Source organism: Lepidochelys olivacea (assembly GCF_965140295.1).
Source record: "Lepidochelys olivacea isolate rLepOli2 genome assembly, chromosome: 3".
In the NCBI taxonomy this organism is placed as follows: domain Eukaryota; kingdom Metazoa; phylum Chordata; order Testudines; family Cheloniidae; genus Lepidochelys; species Lepidochelys olivacea.
The window spans coordinates 103773063-103793970 of record NC_140413.1 but is presented as its reverse complement, the minus strand read 5'-3'; the positions used below and the strand labels follow the sequence as shown (position 1 = coordinate 103793970).

Below are 20908 nucleotides of genomic sequence, written 5' to 3'. Positions count from 1 at the left end.
TTTTTCCTAATATCCAACCTAAATCTCCCCCACTGCAACTTGAGACCATTACTCCTCGTTCTGTCATCTGCTACCACTGAGAACAGTCTAGAGCCATCCTCTTTGGAACACCCTTTCAGGTAGTTGAAAGCAGCTATCAAATCCCCCCTCATTCTTCTCTTCCCTAGACTAAACATCCCCAGTTCCCTCAGCCTCTCCTCATAAGTCATGTGTTCCAGTCCCCTAATCATTTTTGTTGCCCTCCGCTGGACTCTTTCCCATTTTTCCACATCCTTCTTGTAGTGTGGGGCCCAAACCTGGGCACAGTACTCCAGATGAGGCCTCACTAGTGTCGAATAGAGGGGAACGATCACATCCCTCGATCTGCTGGCAATGCCCCTACTTATACATCCCAAAATGCCATTGACCTTCTTGGCAACAAGGGCACACTGTTGACTCATACCCAGCTTCTCGTCCACTGTAACCCTTAGGTCCTTTTCTGCAGAACTGCTGCCTAGCCATTCAGTCCCTAGTCTGTAACGGTGCATGGCATTCTTCCGTCCTAAGTGCAGGACTCTGCACTTGTCCTTGTTGAATCTCATCAGATTTCTTTTGGCCCAATCCTCCAATTTGTCTAGGTCCCTCTGTATCCTATCCCTACCTTCCAGCGTATCTACCTCTCCTCCCAGTTTAGTGTCATCTGCAGACTTGCTGAGGGTGCAATCCACACCATCCTCCAGATCATTTATGAAGATATTGAACAAAACCGGCCCCAGGACCGACCCCTGGGGCACTCCACTTGATACCAGCTGCCAACTAGACATGGAGCCATTGATCACTACCTGTTGAGCCCAACAATCTAGCCAGCTTTTTGTCCACCTTATAGTCCATTCATCCATACTTCTTTAACTTGCTGGCAAGAATACTGTGGGAGACCATGTCAAAAGCTTTGCTAAAGTCAAGGAACAACACGTCCACTGTTTTCCCTTCATCCGCAGGACCAGTTATCTTGTCATAGAAGGCAATTAGATTAGTCAGGCATGACTTGCCCTTGGTGAATCCATGCTGACTGTTCCTGATCACTTTCCTCTCCTCTAAGTGCTTCAGAATTGATTCCTTGAGGACCTGCTCCATGATTTTTCCAGGGACTGAGGTGAGGCTGACTGGCCTGTAGTTCCCAGGATCCTCCTTCTTCCCTTTTTTAAAGATGGGCACTACATTAGCCTTTTTCCAGTCGTCCGGGACTTCCCCCGATCGCCATGAGTTTTCAAAGATAATGGCCAAGATGATCAGGGACACAACCCCATGCTCTGGGTGTCCCTAAACCTCTGACTGCCAGAAGCTGGGACTGGCTGACAGGTGATGGATCACTCAATAAATTGCCCTGTTCTGTGCATTCCTCTGAAGTATCTGGCACTGGCCACTGGCGGAAGACAGGATACTGGTCTAGATGAACCATTGATCTGATCCACTATGGCCATTCTTATGTTAAAATTTTTCTCTGGGGGGGCTGGATACTAGTTTTCTGTGAGCTACAAAAAGAAATATAATTACAGATTCTAGAATCAGATTTTTTTTAGGATTTAAGTTTTAGTTTTTAAGGCATTAATGGGGTCAAGAAGTAATAAAATTAAATTAAATAAGCATTTTGAGATATGGCTGCTAGAGAGATGTCAGTGGGAAGAGAAAAAGCAAAATGATGTAATTTTTCAGGTTGAATAGCTCTCAGTTTAGATAGTCTTTAGTTGACCTGTGTAAGTGCTTTAAAACCAAACAAATACTTTGTTTTCAACCAGTGGTCTGTGAGCCATGCAACATGAGAAGTTTTCAATCTCCACCATTTATTTTAGACAGTTGTGTAATTTATGCATTACTAGCTGCATCGTATTTGTGTATGATCCATAAACTTAATAGCATCTCATGCATATGTCATAAGTAACTGAGTTTTTTGTCTATCACTCCTTTATTTTCTTGCGTTTTATTTTATTTTATCCCTTATTTACAACTCCTCTGGATGTGTGTGCTTGACCAAAACCAATTATTATTTTTCATATTTGAATAAAGTTTTTTAAATCTAAAAATTTGCAGTTTTTCTCAGTGTGTATATATATCTACACATATAAAAAAATCCTTGTATTAATATACTTAGCTCTTGTAAGCACATTTCACCCATAGATCTCCAAATGCTTTACAAATAAAAGTGAGCATCATTATCCCCATTTTAAAGGTGGGGAAAATTGAGCAAAGAGAGATGAAGATAAACTCATTAATTAAATATTTAATATTGTGACCAGTTGTGGGATCATAAAAAAAAATAAAAAAATGCACATGCTCTTTTGGCTTGCTCTCTATTAAAGAACTGTCTGTGGTATTCTGTTTCCTCACCTGAAACATAACTTTAAGAGCTTTGACCACAATTATATATAACCTGTATAGCAATTTGATTGTGTGGTTTTGAAGATATAGCTGTTGTGCTTAAAATACAATAAAAATTAACCATTGAGTGGTAGGATCAAACGACTCTTAACCCATCTTACTGTAGTCAGGCAGAACAATTTAAATACTTATTCATCAAGAAAGAATTGTTCATTTGGTTGAAAATTAGAATTACTGGTTTATTGGACAATATGACTGCATCTCAGAGCCATGACTTAAGAAGAAGGTTGCTGGGATTGTGAGATTCTTCTCTTTCAGAGGTCAATGACCCTTTTGCACAGCCTTCAAAGGAATTTGATTGCAAATTTGTTAGGTTTTGCAAGACCACTGGAATACCAGTTCACATAATTCAAAGTAAAACCGTATTATATGCGTGGTTTGGTTTGTTTAGTTTTAAATAGTAGTAAAAATATATGACCTGAAACTCTCTCATTTAAGATACATACATTCAACAACAACAAATCAACTCCACTCTGCTAGCCAGTGAATGAAGTACAGAACTTTTTTTCATTCTCATTGTCTGTGGGAAGATACCCTCGATCTTCTGCAAAAACTCTATAAAATAAATTATGTAACTTTTGAATGACACTGTCTGCATCTAAATCAGTGGAGAAACAATAGAGCCTTTCACTGGAAATACATTTGTTTATGTCATCCCATGAGTAATTACATTGTAGATACACAATGAAAATGTTTGTATTTTACTTTAAGTGTGAAATTCACACTTTCTGGGCTGTCAGAAAATGGATTACATTAGGAGTTTAATTTGTAAAATCTTCTATTATGCTATCAATGTTCGTTCCAATTTTAAGTTCACACTTTAATTTTTCTGCTGCTAGGAAAACCAAGAGATTCCCAGTCAACCAGAATCGATTCTAAAATTGTGCCGAAAGTTACCAAAATGACTGTGTCTGGAAAGAAACAAGCTATGGGATTTGAAGTGCCAAGGTAAACCAAGCTTTATACCTCAAGATACTTTAACAGTTCTTCTTTCAGACTGGTGCACCTGTAGCAAGTTTACTTCTTTTTTATATATTTTTACAGAGTTTTTAGTGTACATTCTGCAAAACTAACCATCTTGGCTTCTTGTTTGACTCATAATTACTTTCAGAAGAAGGCATCTCACGTTGTGAGTTTAACAAATCCTTTCACTATGAATAGTGCAGAGATATCAACTAGTCAGATTATTTAAACATCCGCTTCATAGAATGCTAACGCTTATCTTTCTGGAGGCTAGTTTATTTAAAAATAAATTTTCTAAATGGAATTATGAGACAAGTCACTAAAAACTATAATTGGTTATTCATTGAAAGGAAATAGCTTAAACAATGAGAACATAATTTATGGAGAAAATAATCACTTCAGGCTAATTGCCCTCCATTGCACATGCAACTTCCATTGCTTTAAGTGGAAGGCCTATACACATGATATTAGAAGGCAGAATTTGGCCATTTTTGTGCTTTCTCTAAAATAATACGATGATTGAGCAAAATTAGGAGGGTCAGATTAAATTAGGAGTTGTTGAGTAGTAGTCTTTCTTTTCACAGATTAAAGACCAAACAGATTAAAGAAAACAGTTCTGAAAATAATTTGAGTTCAGAGAGCTGAATCTTTAATAGTGAGCGACTGATAGCTAAGTGTCATACATTGCAACAGTAGAATCTCGTATTCCTTTTTTTATGTATTTAAAAAAGAAAGTTAGTGGAAGATGTAGTTTTAGAAATATATCAGGAATAAAGCGAGAGTGAAGTTGAGCTATGAGAGCATTGTGTGGGATGTCAGCTTTCTTCCATAGTAAAACTCATTCATTTGGTAGGAAAAATATAGCAACATGTTAAGTGTCTGAATCAGAAAAAGGACATCACAAGCACCAGCAGAAAAAACTGCTCTGCACGGCTCATCAGTGTGTACAACTCTGCTCTGGAGTGATCATTTTAGAAATGAGAGAGTGTTCATGTGCATTCTGTGTTCTGCCTCTGCTAAGACTGCCAAGAAAGTTGGCAGTTCTGTCTGTTACAGGATTTTCTATACTGTCCATCAACCATGCTATCTAAGGGCAATTAATTTCAATTGTGATAGTGGCTTTGTAATATGGTGTCAACTCATGGGGCACTGCACTGAGACTATAATTTCACGCAGGCCGCTGAATATTCATCAGGTGGCAATAACTACTTTTAGCTACTTACCTGGAGCAAATTATAATATGTGAGTTGGAAGTTGAATCTAACATGTAACTCCTTGAGTCTTTCAAAATCCTGCCACTACTGCTGGGGAATCTGTGAAATAGAGTTAAGATATGACCAGTGACACACATCTATTCATAGTAACCAGTGACTCTGGATGAAATCTTTTCCCTTTTGAAATCAGTGGCAAAACTCTCATTGACTTCAGTACGGACAGAAGATCACCCTCCCTCTCTAGTGTTTCCTATGGCACCTTTTATAGTCTGTGGTTCTGCATGGGAAGTGGTAAAACTCGTTGCTCTGAGTAAAAGTTTCTAAAAAAGAAAGAGAAAAAGTAGATGGAAGTGATAAAGCTCTCTATCCTTCAACAGTCCTATAAGGATTGTAGGAATAGTTTTGTTTTTAAGTGCCCAACAAAAATCACAATTAAAAATATTCTTCATATTAAAAAAAAGCAGTTTGGAGCTGACCATGCATGTACCGTTGGTTGAACAACAGCCACACTTTGAGTTCCTGTGTTGTCCATTTCTTGGGGCAACTGGGAGGTAAACTCTGGAAGACTACTCCCATATCCAGAGGCTAAAGTAAATTCAGGATAGGCAGGCAGCTGGTGGTCCATTTCCTCCTTGAAATCATCAGTAGTTTTGGCAGGGTTGTCACTATCCCTTTCTCTCCTCTAGTGACCCTAAACTGGAACTGTATATGCCTCCCTTTTAGTGGCGGTGCTGTTTTGTATGCTAGCAGTCTTCAACTCTGAAGTAGCTGCTTGTCATCCAGCTGAGTTTGAATGCTCAGTATTCTGAGAGAGGTTTAATTTCTCATGCTGTACGTCCTTTAAAAATAGTTGGGAACATTATAGAAGTGATGCACTAATTAGGATGGGGGAAGACTTTGTTCTGTGCAAAAAGCTACCATTGTTTGAATGGAGCCTGCCTTCTTAATGGAGCTTTACTCTAGTGGAATCATGGAAAGGTCATTATTGATTATGTAAGATGTGAGATCTGAAGAGAGTCCTGCTAGACGGCCAGAGAAGCATCCTGGCAAACAAGGAGCACTTTTTGGAGGGTTAGTTGATCAGATTTGTGTTTTACATGCATAGTCAGGTTGGAGAAGGCCGTACAATGGACAGTTTAGTCTGTAGGAAGCCTAGTGGTGGTGCCTGTAGCTAGACCCAGAGTTGTTAGCCAAAATATGAGTGTTGCTTTCCAAGCTTATCGCTCCTTTGCAGCTGTGACGCATGTAGTTCTGAACTTGAAACAAACAAAAAAGCCAACACTGAGTCTCCGTACTACAGTGTTTTCTTTTACACTAGTATGATCTGGAATACTGAAAGCATAATGTATGTTGTTTAGGATCAGGGGGAATTGCAAAGTTTATTAATACCTATGAAAGATTCTTTATTAGCTTTCTTTGGTCACTCTTGATGTTAAGGTTCCATTTATAAATGGCTTACAAAGGTTTAAAAAATAGATTTTTTTTTTATAAGTGCACTACAGAGATTAGTATGTGCTTATAGCCATTAATGCACTTCACTGTTACAGAAGGTTATAAGGAATCTGTTGGACTCCATAACAATCAATTAAGCATTTATTAAAACATTTTATAAATACTTTATCCCTTATAAACTCTGTAAATGGAACCTTAATATAAAGTGTGATCTTTTCTTCTTTAAAGAAGCTTATTAAAACAAATGGATGGTTACTGGCAGTTGTGAATTGCTTATAGAGTTCTGGTTGCCTTTCTGGGTATTGGTGGATATTTTACAGGGATTATCCTGGAAAAATGTGGTTTCTTCATTTCTGACAAACTGCTTCTCTGCTCCACTAACTAAAGAAAATATCACCATTTTCTGTCTGTGCCTGAATTCATGAAAGAAACGAAAGCAAATGTAAGCAAATAAGGATCATTTCAGCCATGCTGACCAAATGTGTGAGACTATGATTTGGAATGGGCAAACCAATTTGGAGAGCTTCCTTAATAAATGTAAGTTTCCCAAAGAGAGCTTGCTGTACAAAAGAGGTTTAGTATCCCTGGTGACTGGAAGATTACAAAGAATATTTAACTGAAATTCACATAATTAAACCGTATCAGAAGAAATTGCACATTTTATAATGCATTCACACAATTAAACCAAACAGATGGAACTGCACATTTTCTGTTGCATTTTACTTAATTTGCAGTATTGAGACAGACAGACATTCTAACACATCAGTCTCTAAAAGTACATAGATCACAAAGTGGTGTATGCATGTATTATTTGAGAACACTCAACTGCGTAAGCACTTTGAGAATTCTTCTAGGATAGAGGTTGTTGAAGCTTCTTTTCCTTCCATAAATTAATGAAATTAATTCCTCCTACTGTGTTTTGAACTGCTTCACTTTTTCTTAGTTTTTTTGCTTTTTGCCTATTTGAGGGAAGTTTGATGATCAATTTAAATACAGCTTCTGGTTTTTCAACTGAGGCTCCATGAGTATTTGGTACTATGATTCATCATCTTGATGCTTCTATTCACATCATGGTGTTGCATCAGTGATAGTAATGTCTCGTGTTGTGGCAATATTGTCATGTGTTTGATAAAATGTCATTGTGGTGCTTCCTCTTCTAGCAGTGACATCATAGTACCTGAAATAAAGTTTTGGGTCAAGTTGAGAACTTGGATTTGATTAACTGAGACCCTCACTCTATTTGCTAAGCGCCTCAATTTTCCCTGTCCCATTTATAAGCAGGTCCCCCAACCTATTTGCCTGACCCTCCACTTTGCAAAGTCCATTTTCTCCTTCCTCCCATTTTCAGTTGCACCATCACACTCACTCCCTTCTGCTTCTCCAATCCTGATCCTTGAATTCCCAAATCTCCCCTCCCCTTATTACTCTTAGGTTTATACTCAAACCAAAATATAAGTATACAAATGAATACATTTAATAATCTTAAGATTGTGACTTTACTTACTTTTTCTTTCCTTTTCTCCTTTCTTTATTCCTTTTCTACCTTACATCAGCTACTCAGCGTAATTCTTCTCTTCCATTTTTCTTCTATAGTTTCTCTTCCTTTTACCCTCATCCCCTTTTTCCTCACCTCCTTTCCTTTCTTCCCTATTGTGCTTTCATCTCCCTTTGCAACCAGCACACCTAGTGTGTCACTCCTCAAGAGTCTCCAAACCCTCCTTTATAAAATCTTTCCCTCCTCATGTTTCCCAAGTCCCCTTCCCAGTTCCCATCATGCAGCTCTCACAGAAGTGAGATGAGGAAAGGCTTTGTTTAAGTGTCCATTGTTTCAAAACTGCATTACCAGGAAAGGACACTCTGGGGACTCAGGCAAGGGTCCTTGCCGCATGGCAGCAGGACTTCTTTTCTGGGAGGACTTCCAACAGTAAGCTTTTTTTCCCCACTAATTTGGAAGGGAGGAGTGACTCCCCACCCTGGACTTGACATTCTGTTTTTAATTTCTTCAGTCCCATGGAGAGTGAACTATAGGTAAGGGTACTTATGTGACAAATAGCTAATGACTAAGTGGGGGGAAGTGGTAGCCAGCCATTAGGGGCCTCATTGAAAAGGTTCATAGTATTGCTGGAGGAGGATGGATAGTTGAGGCTGTGCACATAGGCTTCCAATGATGAGATTTATGACCTCTATAAATTGATGGTCTCTTTGACTGTGCATTTTGAGATCCCTAAAGACTGCTGTACTTGCAATTGCACCCAGAACTCTGAAGAAAGAAAATCCCCTAGCATATAAAGCTTTACATTTTCTAAGTAATTATCAAAGACTAATTTTCTGAGAAAATTCTAATTATTACACAGCCATAAAAGATTACTGCTAAGAAATTGAGACTTTCATAAATATAGTTAAGCCAATAAAAAAGTTATAACCTATGATTAACTTCTGAATCTGTTGTTCAGTGCTCTTGGTTTTTTGTCTTTGCCTTGGTATTTGGGTAGCCTTAGTATAAAAATCTCTAGAACAGTGCTTGAAAAGCTATAGAAAAACTTCTGAATTCTGCTTTTGGGGTTGCATTAATTGTAGTTTCATATAGTTTCTTCTCTTTTAACCTTTGTTTTTAATTAGCCTGGGAAGTCATGTAGACAGTGAAAGGGGAGGTAGTGGGTCGCCATCTACAAAGTCAAGTTTGACCTCTTTTCTTATGCAAGAACTTCCCTCTAGATCTTTAAATGTCATAAGGAGACCAATATAAAGTATATCTGTTCTTTTGAATATGTGCAAGTATTACACTTTAGTCTGAAAGCACTGGGTGTGAAAATTACGAAGTATAAGTACCTAAAAAAAAGTCTCAGAGAAAAGGCTAGAAGAGCCTCTTAATCTTGATGGGAAAAGCCTCATACAGGTAAAGTATGTTTACATATTTAAGTCCGAAATAATGCATGACTTCCGTCAAAACTGATTTGGCCTACTTTATAACTTCTGATATTTAAAATCTACTGTTCAGGTAGTGGGAAAAGCTCTCTCACTACAGTTCTCTGTGCATGTGTATTTGGAGCAAAAACTAATTATATATTTTGTTTTATGAAATAGATGTCTAAACAGACAGGAATTGGGGAAGGTGATTTTGAATGAAATGAATGTAGTACTGGTTTGTTTCTAGAACAGGCATTCAGTTTAAACTTGACATACTATTTGTTTAAGTAATTTTAAAAAAAAATGAAGGACTTTGGTATACAATGCAGAATAGGTGCTGATTTGAAATATTGTCTAGTAAAAGCAAGCATGGATGAGCTATGTTATATTTTTCTGTAGATTAGTTCAGATGCTGTCATTTTTCCCCCTTAACTACTTTTAAATATGAATGTTTTAATGATCCATTTCTTTCAGATCTTTAGCACAGGAAGTGAAGAATAGCTTCTTCAGTTTAAATTACAAGGGGAATTTATTTTGTTTGAATGTAACCAAGACAAAAGTGCTCACACACACCTAAATGGGGTGCCATGGGGACAGGGTCTTTAATGACCATCAGAAGTCATGGCCTTGGCTTTAGATCTCATCAGGAAGATGGCATCTTCAGCAGCACGTTGTCCTGATACAGTACGGGACCATTTCGTTTAGTTCTGAATTTGAGGAAAGAGTGTGACCTATGAAATCACCAGTGCCACTTCCTGTATCACATGTGGTAGACTTCCTTTGCAGGTGTGCAACGTGGGTCCTCACCAGGCTTAATTTTTTTTTAGTTAGAAACCTGACTAGATCATAAGCTATTCTGTCTCTGACACTACAATTATAAGAGTTAGAAAATCTGGGTTAAATTGTTCCCTATAATTTGTGTCATGGAAAATAGCCCAAAGTAGTGGTTTTCAACCCTTTTTCATTTGTGGACTCTTAAAAAATTTCAAACGGATGTATGGACCCCTTCGGAAATCTTAGACATAATCTATGGACCTCCTGGGGTCCACGGATCACAGCTTGAAAACCATTGGCCTAAAGTAAGAAAGAGATTCCTAATAGGGTTGAAAACTGGCAGAAAATGAGTCAGCTACACTGTTGGATGCCATCATGTGATAAAAGGATGAAGCGGAACACCATGCTGATGTATATGGAAAAGTAGTTTTGGTTATGAAAGCTGAAGGGGAGGAAACAGAGAAATATACTCTTACAGGTAAATGGAAAGTGAATCATGAAAACTCACTCTGATGCAACTTGAGACTGCATTAGCTTCCATTGGTAGGCCTTCTTGGGACAAAAGTGATGAATAAAATTATCTGCCTACAGAAAAGCCAACGGCAAAAGGGTAATGGGGTTTGGAGGCGGGGGACGACGACACAGATATGATTATTGCAGTAACATCCTTCCATTCCCTATAAATATTTTTTTTAAGTGAAGTGTGGTTATGTGGCACTGCCTGGAGCACTTTCCAATGGCAAGCTGGTGCAGAACATGTACACCTGCCTCAGTTTCCCCTTGAAATCCACTCGTGAAAAGTAATATTTTATCTTAGTGGCAGTTTTGTAACCTTTTATTAATTTAAAGGGATGCAGTCCACAAATCTTCTCAAAAACAATTCTTCTAAAAATCCTAAAGTAAAACAAGTGTTTACTATGCAGAAGCTCTTCAATCCCATTCAAAGGTCACTGTTCCCAGATCACCTATCCGAGAGTCATTATTCACTTGGTCACAGTTCCTTTTAGCCTCTGTGTCAAGGCTGGATTCTCTAGGCCACCTACCTGAGATTTCCAAGACCTGCTTCTCGCCCACATTTTCTCCCATAGCCCCAAGTCATGTATCCCACAGCAGAACTCCCTGCAGTGTTCCACTGACCAGACCTCTCTGCCTGTGAGTCCTACCCCTGCTCCTTGGATCTATCCTTCAGTATCAACCCTCTTGTACTGGGCTCAGCTTCTCTTAACCAGGCTGGTTCTTATCCTTCTTTATAGGGGCTGATTCACAAGGGGTTCCCCAGCTCTGGCCAGTCCTCACCATCAACCTTTTGCTCTTCCCAGTCGCTTATTGTACCAGCTTGCTGCTGCTGGGTCTCTCCTGTCTTCCTCAGGCAGCTCTCACCTGTCCTCCTCCTGACTCTGTCAGCTCTCTGTGTCCTCTTTTAAGCCCAGTTGAGGGTCAGCTGAGAAGTCACAGGTGCATTGGCTTTTTCCCTCTTAAAGGGCCAGTGTCACCCTCTGACATGCAGTATTTTGCAGTAATTGTTCAAAACAGTGCAGTCTTGGTAGTTTGATGTATTTGGGCCATTACACTATAATACTGTAGTATTGTTTAATGAGGTCTTTCATATCTTGCTGTGTGCACTTATGCCTTCCCATTGATCCCATCCTAGTTCACCAGGCAGCTTACATGCACAGAGACTGAATGAGTAGATTTTTCTGAAGCTCTGGGTATAAGCCAGAATGGGAAATTTTTCGGTCTTCAGTTTTTGTTTACTGTGTTTGGCTTTTCTGTGGTGGACATCACCATAAGTATCTGAGCAACTCTAATTAATAAATTTATCCTTATGACACCTCTGTGCATTAGGGATTGTTAGCCTTATTTTACAGATGGGGAACTGAGTCAGAAAGAGAAAGGAAATGCTGTAACCAGGGTCACACAGAAGATCTGTGGTAGAGTTGGGAAGACAGCTCTTCCCGCAGATGTCCTGAATCCAAGGCCATCGCCTTAATCATAAGACCATCCTTCCCTTTTTTTTTTTTTTTTTTTTTAATTAAATCTACCTTCCCCAACACAACTCTCCATAAACATGGCAACCATGCTGACTTTTGGGAAGGCATTGGAGAACTCCTAGCACTCGAGTGGTTTAGCCTGCATGCATGCAACAAAGTGGGTGCATTATCAGCCCAAGTATTAGCAACACTCAGGCTTTCACCTATATCCAAGGACTAGTCAGCTAAGCTGTTTGTAAAACACCACCACAGTTGGGTGAGAGGTTCTTGTGTATGGACAGGAGCCAGGTTAGGAACAACCTCCAGGTAAGAGTCCAAGTTAACTCTGCAGCAAAGACAACCCCTCATTAGTTGCTTCTCATAACTGTCTCTTCCCTCCCCATCAAAAGAAGTGGCCATGAGGAAGGGTTTTTTTGTCTTATCTGAATTTCAAATAGTACATGGGATGTTTTCTTCTTTTGCTTTTGTTCAGGCTGCTTTTCAGGCAGAATATTCAGAGCCTGTATCTGTCATTTGTGTTCCGTTGTTTATCACTTCCATTTTAATAGTCTCTAACTACTTATCAGAGATTCTTAATTTGAAGGGTTGGACTGTACTTGAAGAGACACTCCCTTTGTTCTCTGAAGCTGTAGGGCTTCAGTGACATTCCCTATAAATCTTTGTTTTCTCTTTGCTTTCCCTAGTGTGATTGCTGAAGAGAATGGTCATAGTGCTAATACACCTCAAAAAAGACCATCATCTGAAGATTCCAGTGTCACTTCTGGAATAGTTGAGTTGGTCTCTAAATCAGCTCTTCCATCCCAAACAATTCAGATTCCAGAAGAGCAGAGTACAGTACCTACTCCAGTGAAAAAGTCCAGCAAGACAAGACAACAAATAGATGTGAAAGCAGAGCTGGAGAAGAGGCAAGAAGGAAAACAGCTGCTGAATTTAGTGGTCATAGGTAATACCCTTTTTTCTTTATTTTAATTCCAAATTGAATACATTTTGGGCCAGAAATGTGTGCTTGTTGAGTCTGGGAGTGATGCAGAAGCAAGACATTTCTCCGTTTAGGAAAGGAAACATCTCAGATTGCACTAAAAACCTGTCTGCTTTACCCTCCTCTGTGGAGGGAGCCACTGCATGGGCTAAAGTAGTAACTAGGCCTTCTGCCTATCCCTCATCCTCACCTTGTCAAAATAAAAAATACTTTAAAGTTGACTCATTTTTTTAGCATTATTCTTTTTAACATGAGTTTGGCAGAACAGAGGTCATTGTCAAACTTCACCTATTTCTTCTCTCTAGGAACCCCCCCCCCCCACTATGTATGATTATCAGACTCTGTGAATTGCATGAGCATGAAACAAAACTTCAGGGGATTAGATTCCCATATCTGCCAGTGTGTTTCTTTTCCAGCTGTATTATGAAGTCTAAAATGTGTAAATTAGTAATAGTAGTCTAATGGTTACTTCCCTTCTTAGGACATGTTGATGCAGGTAAAAGTACTCTAATGGGTCATTTACTCTACCTTCTGGGCAACGTGAACAAACGAACTATGCACAAATACGAGCAGGAATCCAAAAAGGCTGGCAAAGCTTCATTTGCGTATGCATGGGTCTTGGATGAAACTGGGGAAGAAAGAGAAAGGTAGGCAAGTTAGCTTCTAGTGTGAACTAATGTTCTCTCTGATTGTAACGTGTTACTAAATGTCATTCTACTAATTAGCTATGTGCTACCTATATTAAATGTTTTAAAATGTTTGGTAGGAAATATTTTATCCTCTTTGTGTACATAGATATACACCATTTTGAAAGAAAAGTCAGTGTCTTATCTTGGTTGTGGAAATGGAATGGCATTGAGAAGTTGGGTGTTTTTTGTTAAAATCCTCAGTATGAGGAGCTGATAGAATTTGTTTTATCAAGGCACCAGCACAGGTGAGGAGTTTAAGGAAGGTGAAATTTTTGGTCTAATATATCTGACTCGTTAAATTAATATTAGAACTATTTTTGAAAAGTCCCTGCCAGTAACATATTACATTGAAATAAAATGTGTAAATATTTTTTCTGTGTAATGCATTTTAAATTGTATTACAGTGAGGAAATACATGAGGAGGAAGTGATGTGGATAATTTAAAAAAAATTCATAAAATGGCTTTTTAAAACTGTAGAAATTGGATCTGTGGACAATGACCTTCTGTGTTCAGAAAAACATGAACTAAACTGTAGAATTAATATCTTACCACAGTTTTTGTGGTATTCACCAGTATCTTTGGTTTCATTTAAAACCACAGAAAGAAATTTGTTTATCTAATGTAATTGTATTTTTATGTCATGCTCATCACCCATGGTATCATTTTATTCAAGCTCCTCTGGTTGCATAGATAACCTTGAAAATGTAAACTGATGCAGAGGAATAGAGAGTGGGGTGGGCTGCAGAGCGTCTAGCTTTTTAAAAAATAAGAGAAATGAACTTGTGCAGTTCATACCTGTAACTAAACTTCTGCATATGCCAGTCTTCCCGTACATATGTTCAGTACAAGCTTGTGTGTGAAAAGGCCAAAAAACCCCACTCCACCAAAAATCAGTGTTGCAGACAAAAATGTGAAAAATGTTTTTGTCTCAAAGTTTAAACGGAATTTGGCCATCTGTTAATAAAATATTTCTAAATGTTGCCTTCAAACGAAAGTGTTCTTAAACATCAGGACATACATAATGGAAACAATGTCTTTTCGCCTTTATTTCTGTAAATAAAAGATTTATTCCATGTTTTAAGGGAAACTTAGAGAATTTCCACCCTCAAAACAGGCTAAGAACTTCTTGAATGATTTTTCCCTCATCCTTCTCTGCTCTCAAGCCTATATTTTAAAACTAAAATATTCTGAAGCTCTCCTCAAATATTTAGATAGTTCTTTGCTGTCATTTGGTGTCATGAGTAAAAAATAGATGGGCCAAGGCAATTTCCCCTGGGTGCTATTTAGTCAAATTTAGAATTGAGGGCAGAACTATTCTGCCCTTTCTGAATGATAACAGGCATATGTGAATGGGGGGGACATTTACGAAAATATAATCTTATTCCTGTCGTTGTATACGCAGTAATTTTTTCTTGGTTGTGCTCTTGCTGGTGTTGATGCTTATTTTTGCAGGGGTGGAGAACTTCAAAATACTGACTTACAAAATATGACAGCTGCTTTGTGCTTTAGTAGTTAATTCTGAACTTTGCTACTTGTTCTTTGATTCGAGGCATAATCCATTATTGTATACAACTATCATATTATCAGCTTCTAGGACTTCAACTGTTTGCCTGTTCTCTTCCTATCTACATTTTTTGGCTGACTATACATCTCTCCTGCCTGGCATAGCAGAATTAGATTTGAATATCTTTATACATAGCAAAGCAGCATATAAAGGGGAAGGAGAGTAAAACTTCTCTCAGCAGCACATGCTTTCTTAACTTCTTTAAGATGAAATTCCAATGCAGATGGATAGTTTCTCCAATGAAAGGGAAAGTCAGTGACACAAATAGACTTATTAAATTGGCCAAAATTTAGTTCTGGTTAAATCAAAAGGCAGCCACAGTGTTCTGATTTGTTAAGTCTACTATTTAATAACTTTGTGTGGTGAACTTTGGAAGCAGTTGTAATGGTGTATTACATGTTTGTTTTATTTAAGGGGAGTAACAATGGATGTGGGTATGACCAAATTTGAGACAAAGACTAAAGTTATTACACTGATGGATGCTCCAGGACATAAAGATTTCATCCCAAATATGATCACAGGAGCTGCACAGGTAGAGAACATTTCTTAACTGCACCTATCAAATATTATGTGATGTTTTATAATTTCGTATTCTACTTTATTTGAATCTAACCTTTTTAAACAAAAAAAAAAAGTGGAATCTTTAACAGAGTTTCTATATACTGCATATTATCAGTTAATAAATCTTATTCTGTTCTGTTCAAAATATCATAAATGTAAATTTATTCTGTGCTTCCTAACCTGTAGAAAAAATATGGGGAAAAATAAGTCTTTATTTTTATGTCTTAATCTTTTTCTAAACTGAAAGCTGACATTCTTTTCTGGACATTTTAAAGGCAGTATTTTAGGTTAGTCAACTATATTGAGGTAAAAGGTTTTCACATTCATTCACAAACTACTTTGAATACTTTATTGCACTAGGATAACTCCAAGAACAGTTTAGCTTTAAATATTCAAACTTGAGATGTATGTACTGCTCAACAGGTAGTGCTGAAAAAGTTTTATAGGGTAAAGTGTTGTAAGAAGCTTTGGGTGAAAACAGGAGATAACATACTATGTGGGTGTACAGGTGAAGACATTCAGGAGACTGAAGCTGGTGCAGATTGTATTGGCTAGCTTACTGGGCAGGCCATCTTGCTGGAAGCACATGACACTAATGCTCTGGGATTTGCATTTGCTGTCTGTTGGTCTCCGGGTGAAGTTTCAGGTGTTGGTAGTTACATGTTAAAGCCCTGAATGGCTGGGACCTGCCTGCCAGAGAGATCACCACTTGACATACTGACACAGTTGCAGTCTTGCAGAGGTGCTTGAGCTGGATTTTCCCTGTTATGAAATGAAGGGGACTGCCAGCAGGGTAGTCTCTGTGGGAGTCCTGGGACTCTGGAACTTGCTTTGCAATGTGGTCTTGAAATAGCCTGAATTCAGTGACCTACCAGGCATGCTTCAAAAGCTACCATCAATTTAATAGGGTTTTCTGGAGAGGATTTGAGGGTATGTTCTCAGAATGATGGGGAATGGAAGGAAGCTTTTCTTGCTGGCTGTCTGGGCTGAATTAAATCTGTTCCTTCGTGAAAGTTTGGTTTTTCAGTGTTGCTGGGTGTGTTTATGTTGTAAGATTGAGAGTAATGGCAGCTACAGCTTTGTATAGATGTTTTTTAATTAAATAAATTGAATGAGAGAGATTAACAGAGCAACATTTAAATGTATCTATCTATGTGATAATTTTTTTCTTTAAAAGCATAGACTTACATTTAAACAACTATTAACAGAATTGATTATTTACATGCAGAGAAGTCAGGGTAGTCAGTTTGGGTTCTCACAAAGTACTGTTTTGAGCTGCTGCTTCTGCTGTGCACGATACAGTCCATATTCCTGTTACTGGTTCGAATGTTAGAAGTTAAAATGTGTTGTAATGTTTTCTTTCCTATTAGAACTAATTCCTGTTTTACAATGTCCACTTTACATTTTTGCCAGTTAGTTGGCCTTAGATACTGACACTATAATGGCCTGCAGGAAAGTCTGACTAAACTATTGTGCAGACATAATTGCCAAAGTTTCAGTAACAGGCAAGAAGCAAATTTGGGCTCTACTCTCATTACTGTATATTTGTTTGAAAAGTAATTCCTAGTCATATTTGTTATAATGAGTCTTACCCAATACTAGTATAGAGGGCCTTATGTAAGGTCTCAAAGTGCATCACAAAGGTGGATATTATCATAATTTTTCAAATGGAGAAATTGTAGCACACTGGGAAATTGTATGCCCAAAATCATACAAGTAGTCTATGGCAGATCTACTGAGCTGTGTTTTTTTTATGGTGTGGATGCTTATGCATGTTACAGAATGTCCATGATTTATTTTTAACTTTTTAAGTAGAAAAGGGGATCTTTAATCTCAGAAATATTGGAAAATGCTGCACTTAACTGTACTGTTTCCTTTAATTCTATTTAAATTATTGATTCATATTGGTGACTGTACAAGTAAGTAACATGGTGAGAATATACAAGTCCAGATCTTCAAATGCACCAGAGCTTGGGTCTGCAGGTGAAGATTAGGTGGGGCAGAGGAAGTTTTAATCCTCCTTTACACTCCTTCCATCCTTCAGCTGCCAGGGGCCATTCTAGCCTTTAATGTAATTAGAGGCTTGAGTGATGTTCTATTGTAGGAGATTACTGGAGGCCTGCTATTGCCATGCTCCAGCACTATGAGGAAGTGTTTATAAAGAGGTGGTGTAGAACAGACTCTGATGGCTCTACAGTAATTGGGAGTTTTGCCATTCTGAGGGAATCCCCAACTGCTGTTCTGCAAAATGCAAAGCAGCCCTATCAAAGGCCATGATCTGTCCTGCAGTACACAGTGTTAATAAAATAGTTTATGCATTTTTCAGCCCTGAGCGTAATTTTTTTTTTTAGGGCAACTGTAGATATTTGGAGGGTTACATTTTATTTGTTGCAGCTTTGGCAGTTTCGAGGTGTGGTTGGTTGGTTAAACGAGAGTCTGATGTGAGTTCCCTGTAACCTAAGGGGCTGCTTGGGCATTGTCATGACATTACAGAGTGATGAGGTATGATATGTCTCTGGGTCAGTTGATGTGTGGCTCAGCTCACCTCATCTTATCCCTCTTATCACTTGTGTGAAGGAAGGGCATGAATTGGGACTCTGGCTTGGACCCAGGGTTCCTGGGCAGGCCTGAGGGCACGGAGAAGGCATTTCCCTTATACCCATTCTCTGGTTAGTAGAACGCAGGGCCTTTGATGCCCATTTGAAATCCACACTGGAACAGCTCTGTCAGGTAGTTTTAATAGTAGCTCCAGCTGGTTAATAGTTTTAATAAAGTTGCTGTCTCCATATTTAACCATACTCATGGTTACATGAGTGTATGTACATGTCTCATTGTTTCCCTGTCCACATTAGTGATCTAGAAATCAATCCTCATTCAACTGAAGTCATGCTGATATTCTCTAGGTGACCATAGAGGGTTAAGATGTGTTTTTGTGTGACCACTCAGGACCATATTTATCCATAATCCATTCTTCTTGTTGAAATTATTTTCCTAACCATCTTTTTTCTTACCTAGGCTGATGTGGCTATTTTGGTTGTGGATGCTAGCAGGGGGGAGTTTGAAGCAGGGTTCGAGACTGGTGGACAGACTCGAGAACATGGGTTATTGGTTCGCTCTCTTGGAGTAACACAACTGGCAGTTGCAGTCAATAAAATGGACCAGGTACTTGCTTAATAGTTTCCTTTAGTGAACAGTCTTGCGTCCCTTCCGGTGTGCCCTAAATTAAGGGGATCTGTGTTCTGAGGCCAGAAGGTTTGCCCTTTATAGAATAAGGCCCTCAGTTCATTTTCTTTCATAGTGTGCTCTATGCTGTTTTTCTCAAAAATATGGAAGAAACATTATGAACATTTTATTCATTAGGCTTAATCTTTGAACTGAAGTTTTCATAGAAGATCTTAGGGAAGGTACAGTATAAGAGGTCAATATAATTTGTATAGAGAAATATGCCAAAATCCAATATTTTTATCGAAATATGTTTTTATTTTAGGTCAGTTGGCAACAGGAGAGATTTCAGGAAATTACCAGTAAACTTGGCCAGTTTCTTAAACAAGCTGGCTTTAAGGTAAAGTAAATTTAAGATTATGAGATTTGTAAAGGATTGGGGCCTCCTATACAGCACCTTCTTCCAGCTAGATCCAGGCTTGTGCCTGCAGAGCCAGCTCCTTCACTGGGAAAATCCTGCCTAGGGTCCTCACAGAATCCAGGGAGGAGAGTTTTTTCAGTCATTCATTGCTGTGGGATTTTTATTTCAAGCCTTCTTAGTGAAAACCAGGATCAACACTTCACAGCCTCTTGTTTTTGTTGTGTGTGTGTGTGTGTGTGAGAGAGAGAGAGAGAGACAGCAAGTTGCCAGTCTTTTCCTATGTGCAGTGGGTAGGGTTTAATCAGCCAGCCAGCTACCAGCCTCTGAACCGAGGGGTATACCATCCCTTATACCTTCACAGATTAACACTTTGTTCATACCTTGCTGGTACACTGGGACTAAGGTGGGATGAGTTTGTATCAGTTTTGCCTGGGCATATCAGCAAGGTCTGGGTTTTTGCTGTGCCGCCTGTGCTGAACCCATTAGTGGGTTAATGGGACATAGCAGAGTCTGAATTGTACCCCACATGCCCTACTAGTGGGTATTTAGGCAGTGTCAGGTGTGGACAGCGAGTGTTTGGTGCCCTTCCAACAGTCCCACCCTCCCCTTACTTTAGATCTCCTGGGATGCCAGAGTTGTGGCTGGTTGCCTTCTTTGGAGTCTGGAAGGAGTGTTTTCATCAAGGCAGAAGAAAACACTTTCCACATTTTATACATCTTTCTTCTGGTATCCAAGAGGTCTTGTTTAGGGGACTTACTGTAGATAGTACACATTGTGAGTTAGCAAGTGCAATTTTGGGACCCTTCTCATTTGAGAAGGAAGCAGGCTTTGGTCCTGACACTCTCATTGCATGATGGGTGGGGGATGTCATGGGGTCTCCTGAGAGTCTTTTCCAGCCTCAGTAACTGCTCCGGGTGTTCTTAACCACCCTTGTACTTTATTATATCCTTTCAGTAGGCCACAGTCGGGAGTATTGTGTACATATTTTTCACAGAGAGTAGCCAGCTTCTTCTCCTTGCTTCTGGGGAAGGATACAGGATTAGCTGCAGCCAGTCCTGCCTTGCTTCAGGCTCCCTACTCTCCTCCCTAGCATTTCCTTCCTGTCTGCTTATATAGTCACAATTGTTGTGATTCCTTCCATCCAATTAAGCCCTCAGCTGTATCTCTGCTCAGTCAATTAGCACCCTCTGCCAACTGCCTGGCTTTCAGTCAGGTCCCAATTAATGTATGTTGGTGGGGATTTGATGACCCTGTTACAGTGTCACAGTTTAGGGCAACTGCACCTGTATTTCCCCTCTATGGTCCAGCAAGGGCACCCACTTTCAGGCTTCCGGCTCTGCAGCTGGTGCCTTTCTTGGGTAGAGACCCACATCTTGCTCCCATCTGACCAGGGTATTTCCAGGCTGGCAAGTTTCCTGCCTTCCCTGTGTATTCCCAGCAAAAGCCAGTCTGCCTAAGCAGGGCATGCTTTGCTTCTCTCCCCAGAGACTGTACACAGTTTATTTGCCCCAGTTATAAGTCACCACACAGTTCTTTCTAATCAAGCCTATTTTATTCTTAAGGCAAAAACACTGCAGGGAAACAATAAAAGAGCCCACATGCATGGTAATAAGTTTGCCAGGGATCACCCCTTCCAACATGAAGAGAAGTCCTTCAGATCCCTGCCCAGTTTTCCTGTGGTTTCAAGTTCACCACACTGTTTGCTCTGAACAAGAACACAGTCTTATGGGGCCTAAGTAGCCATCCTTTCCGAATGATTGGGGCCTTCTTTGGACCGGAGGTCCTGCCCATTTACTGGATCGGAATAAAACCCCT

General features: G+C 39.2%; 1 protein-coding gene across 1 annotated transcript in view; it reads left to right on the top strand.

Moving 5' to 3' along the window:
• HBS1L (HBS1 like translational GTPase) overlaps positions 1–20908 on the top strand; it is a 132991-nt gene that overhangs the window by 88662 nt on the left and 23421 nt on the right. The window contains exons 5-10 of the mRNA XM_084623932.1: positions 3255–3363; positions 12400–12659; positions 13177–13342; positions 15364–15481; positions 18526–18672; positions 18998–19072. Of these exons, the coding sequence (XP_084480058.1) occupies positions 3255–3363; positions 12400–12659; positions 13177–13342; positions 15364–15481; positions 18526–18672; positions 18998–19072 (875 nt within the window). The remainder of the gene's footprint in view (positions 1–3254; positions 3364–12399; positions 12660–13176; positions 13343–15363; positions 15482–18525; positions 18673–18997; positions 19073–20908) is intronic.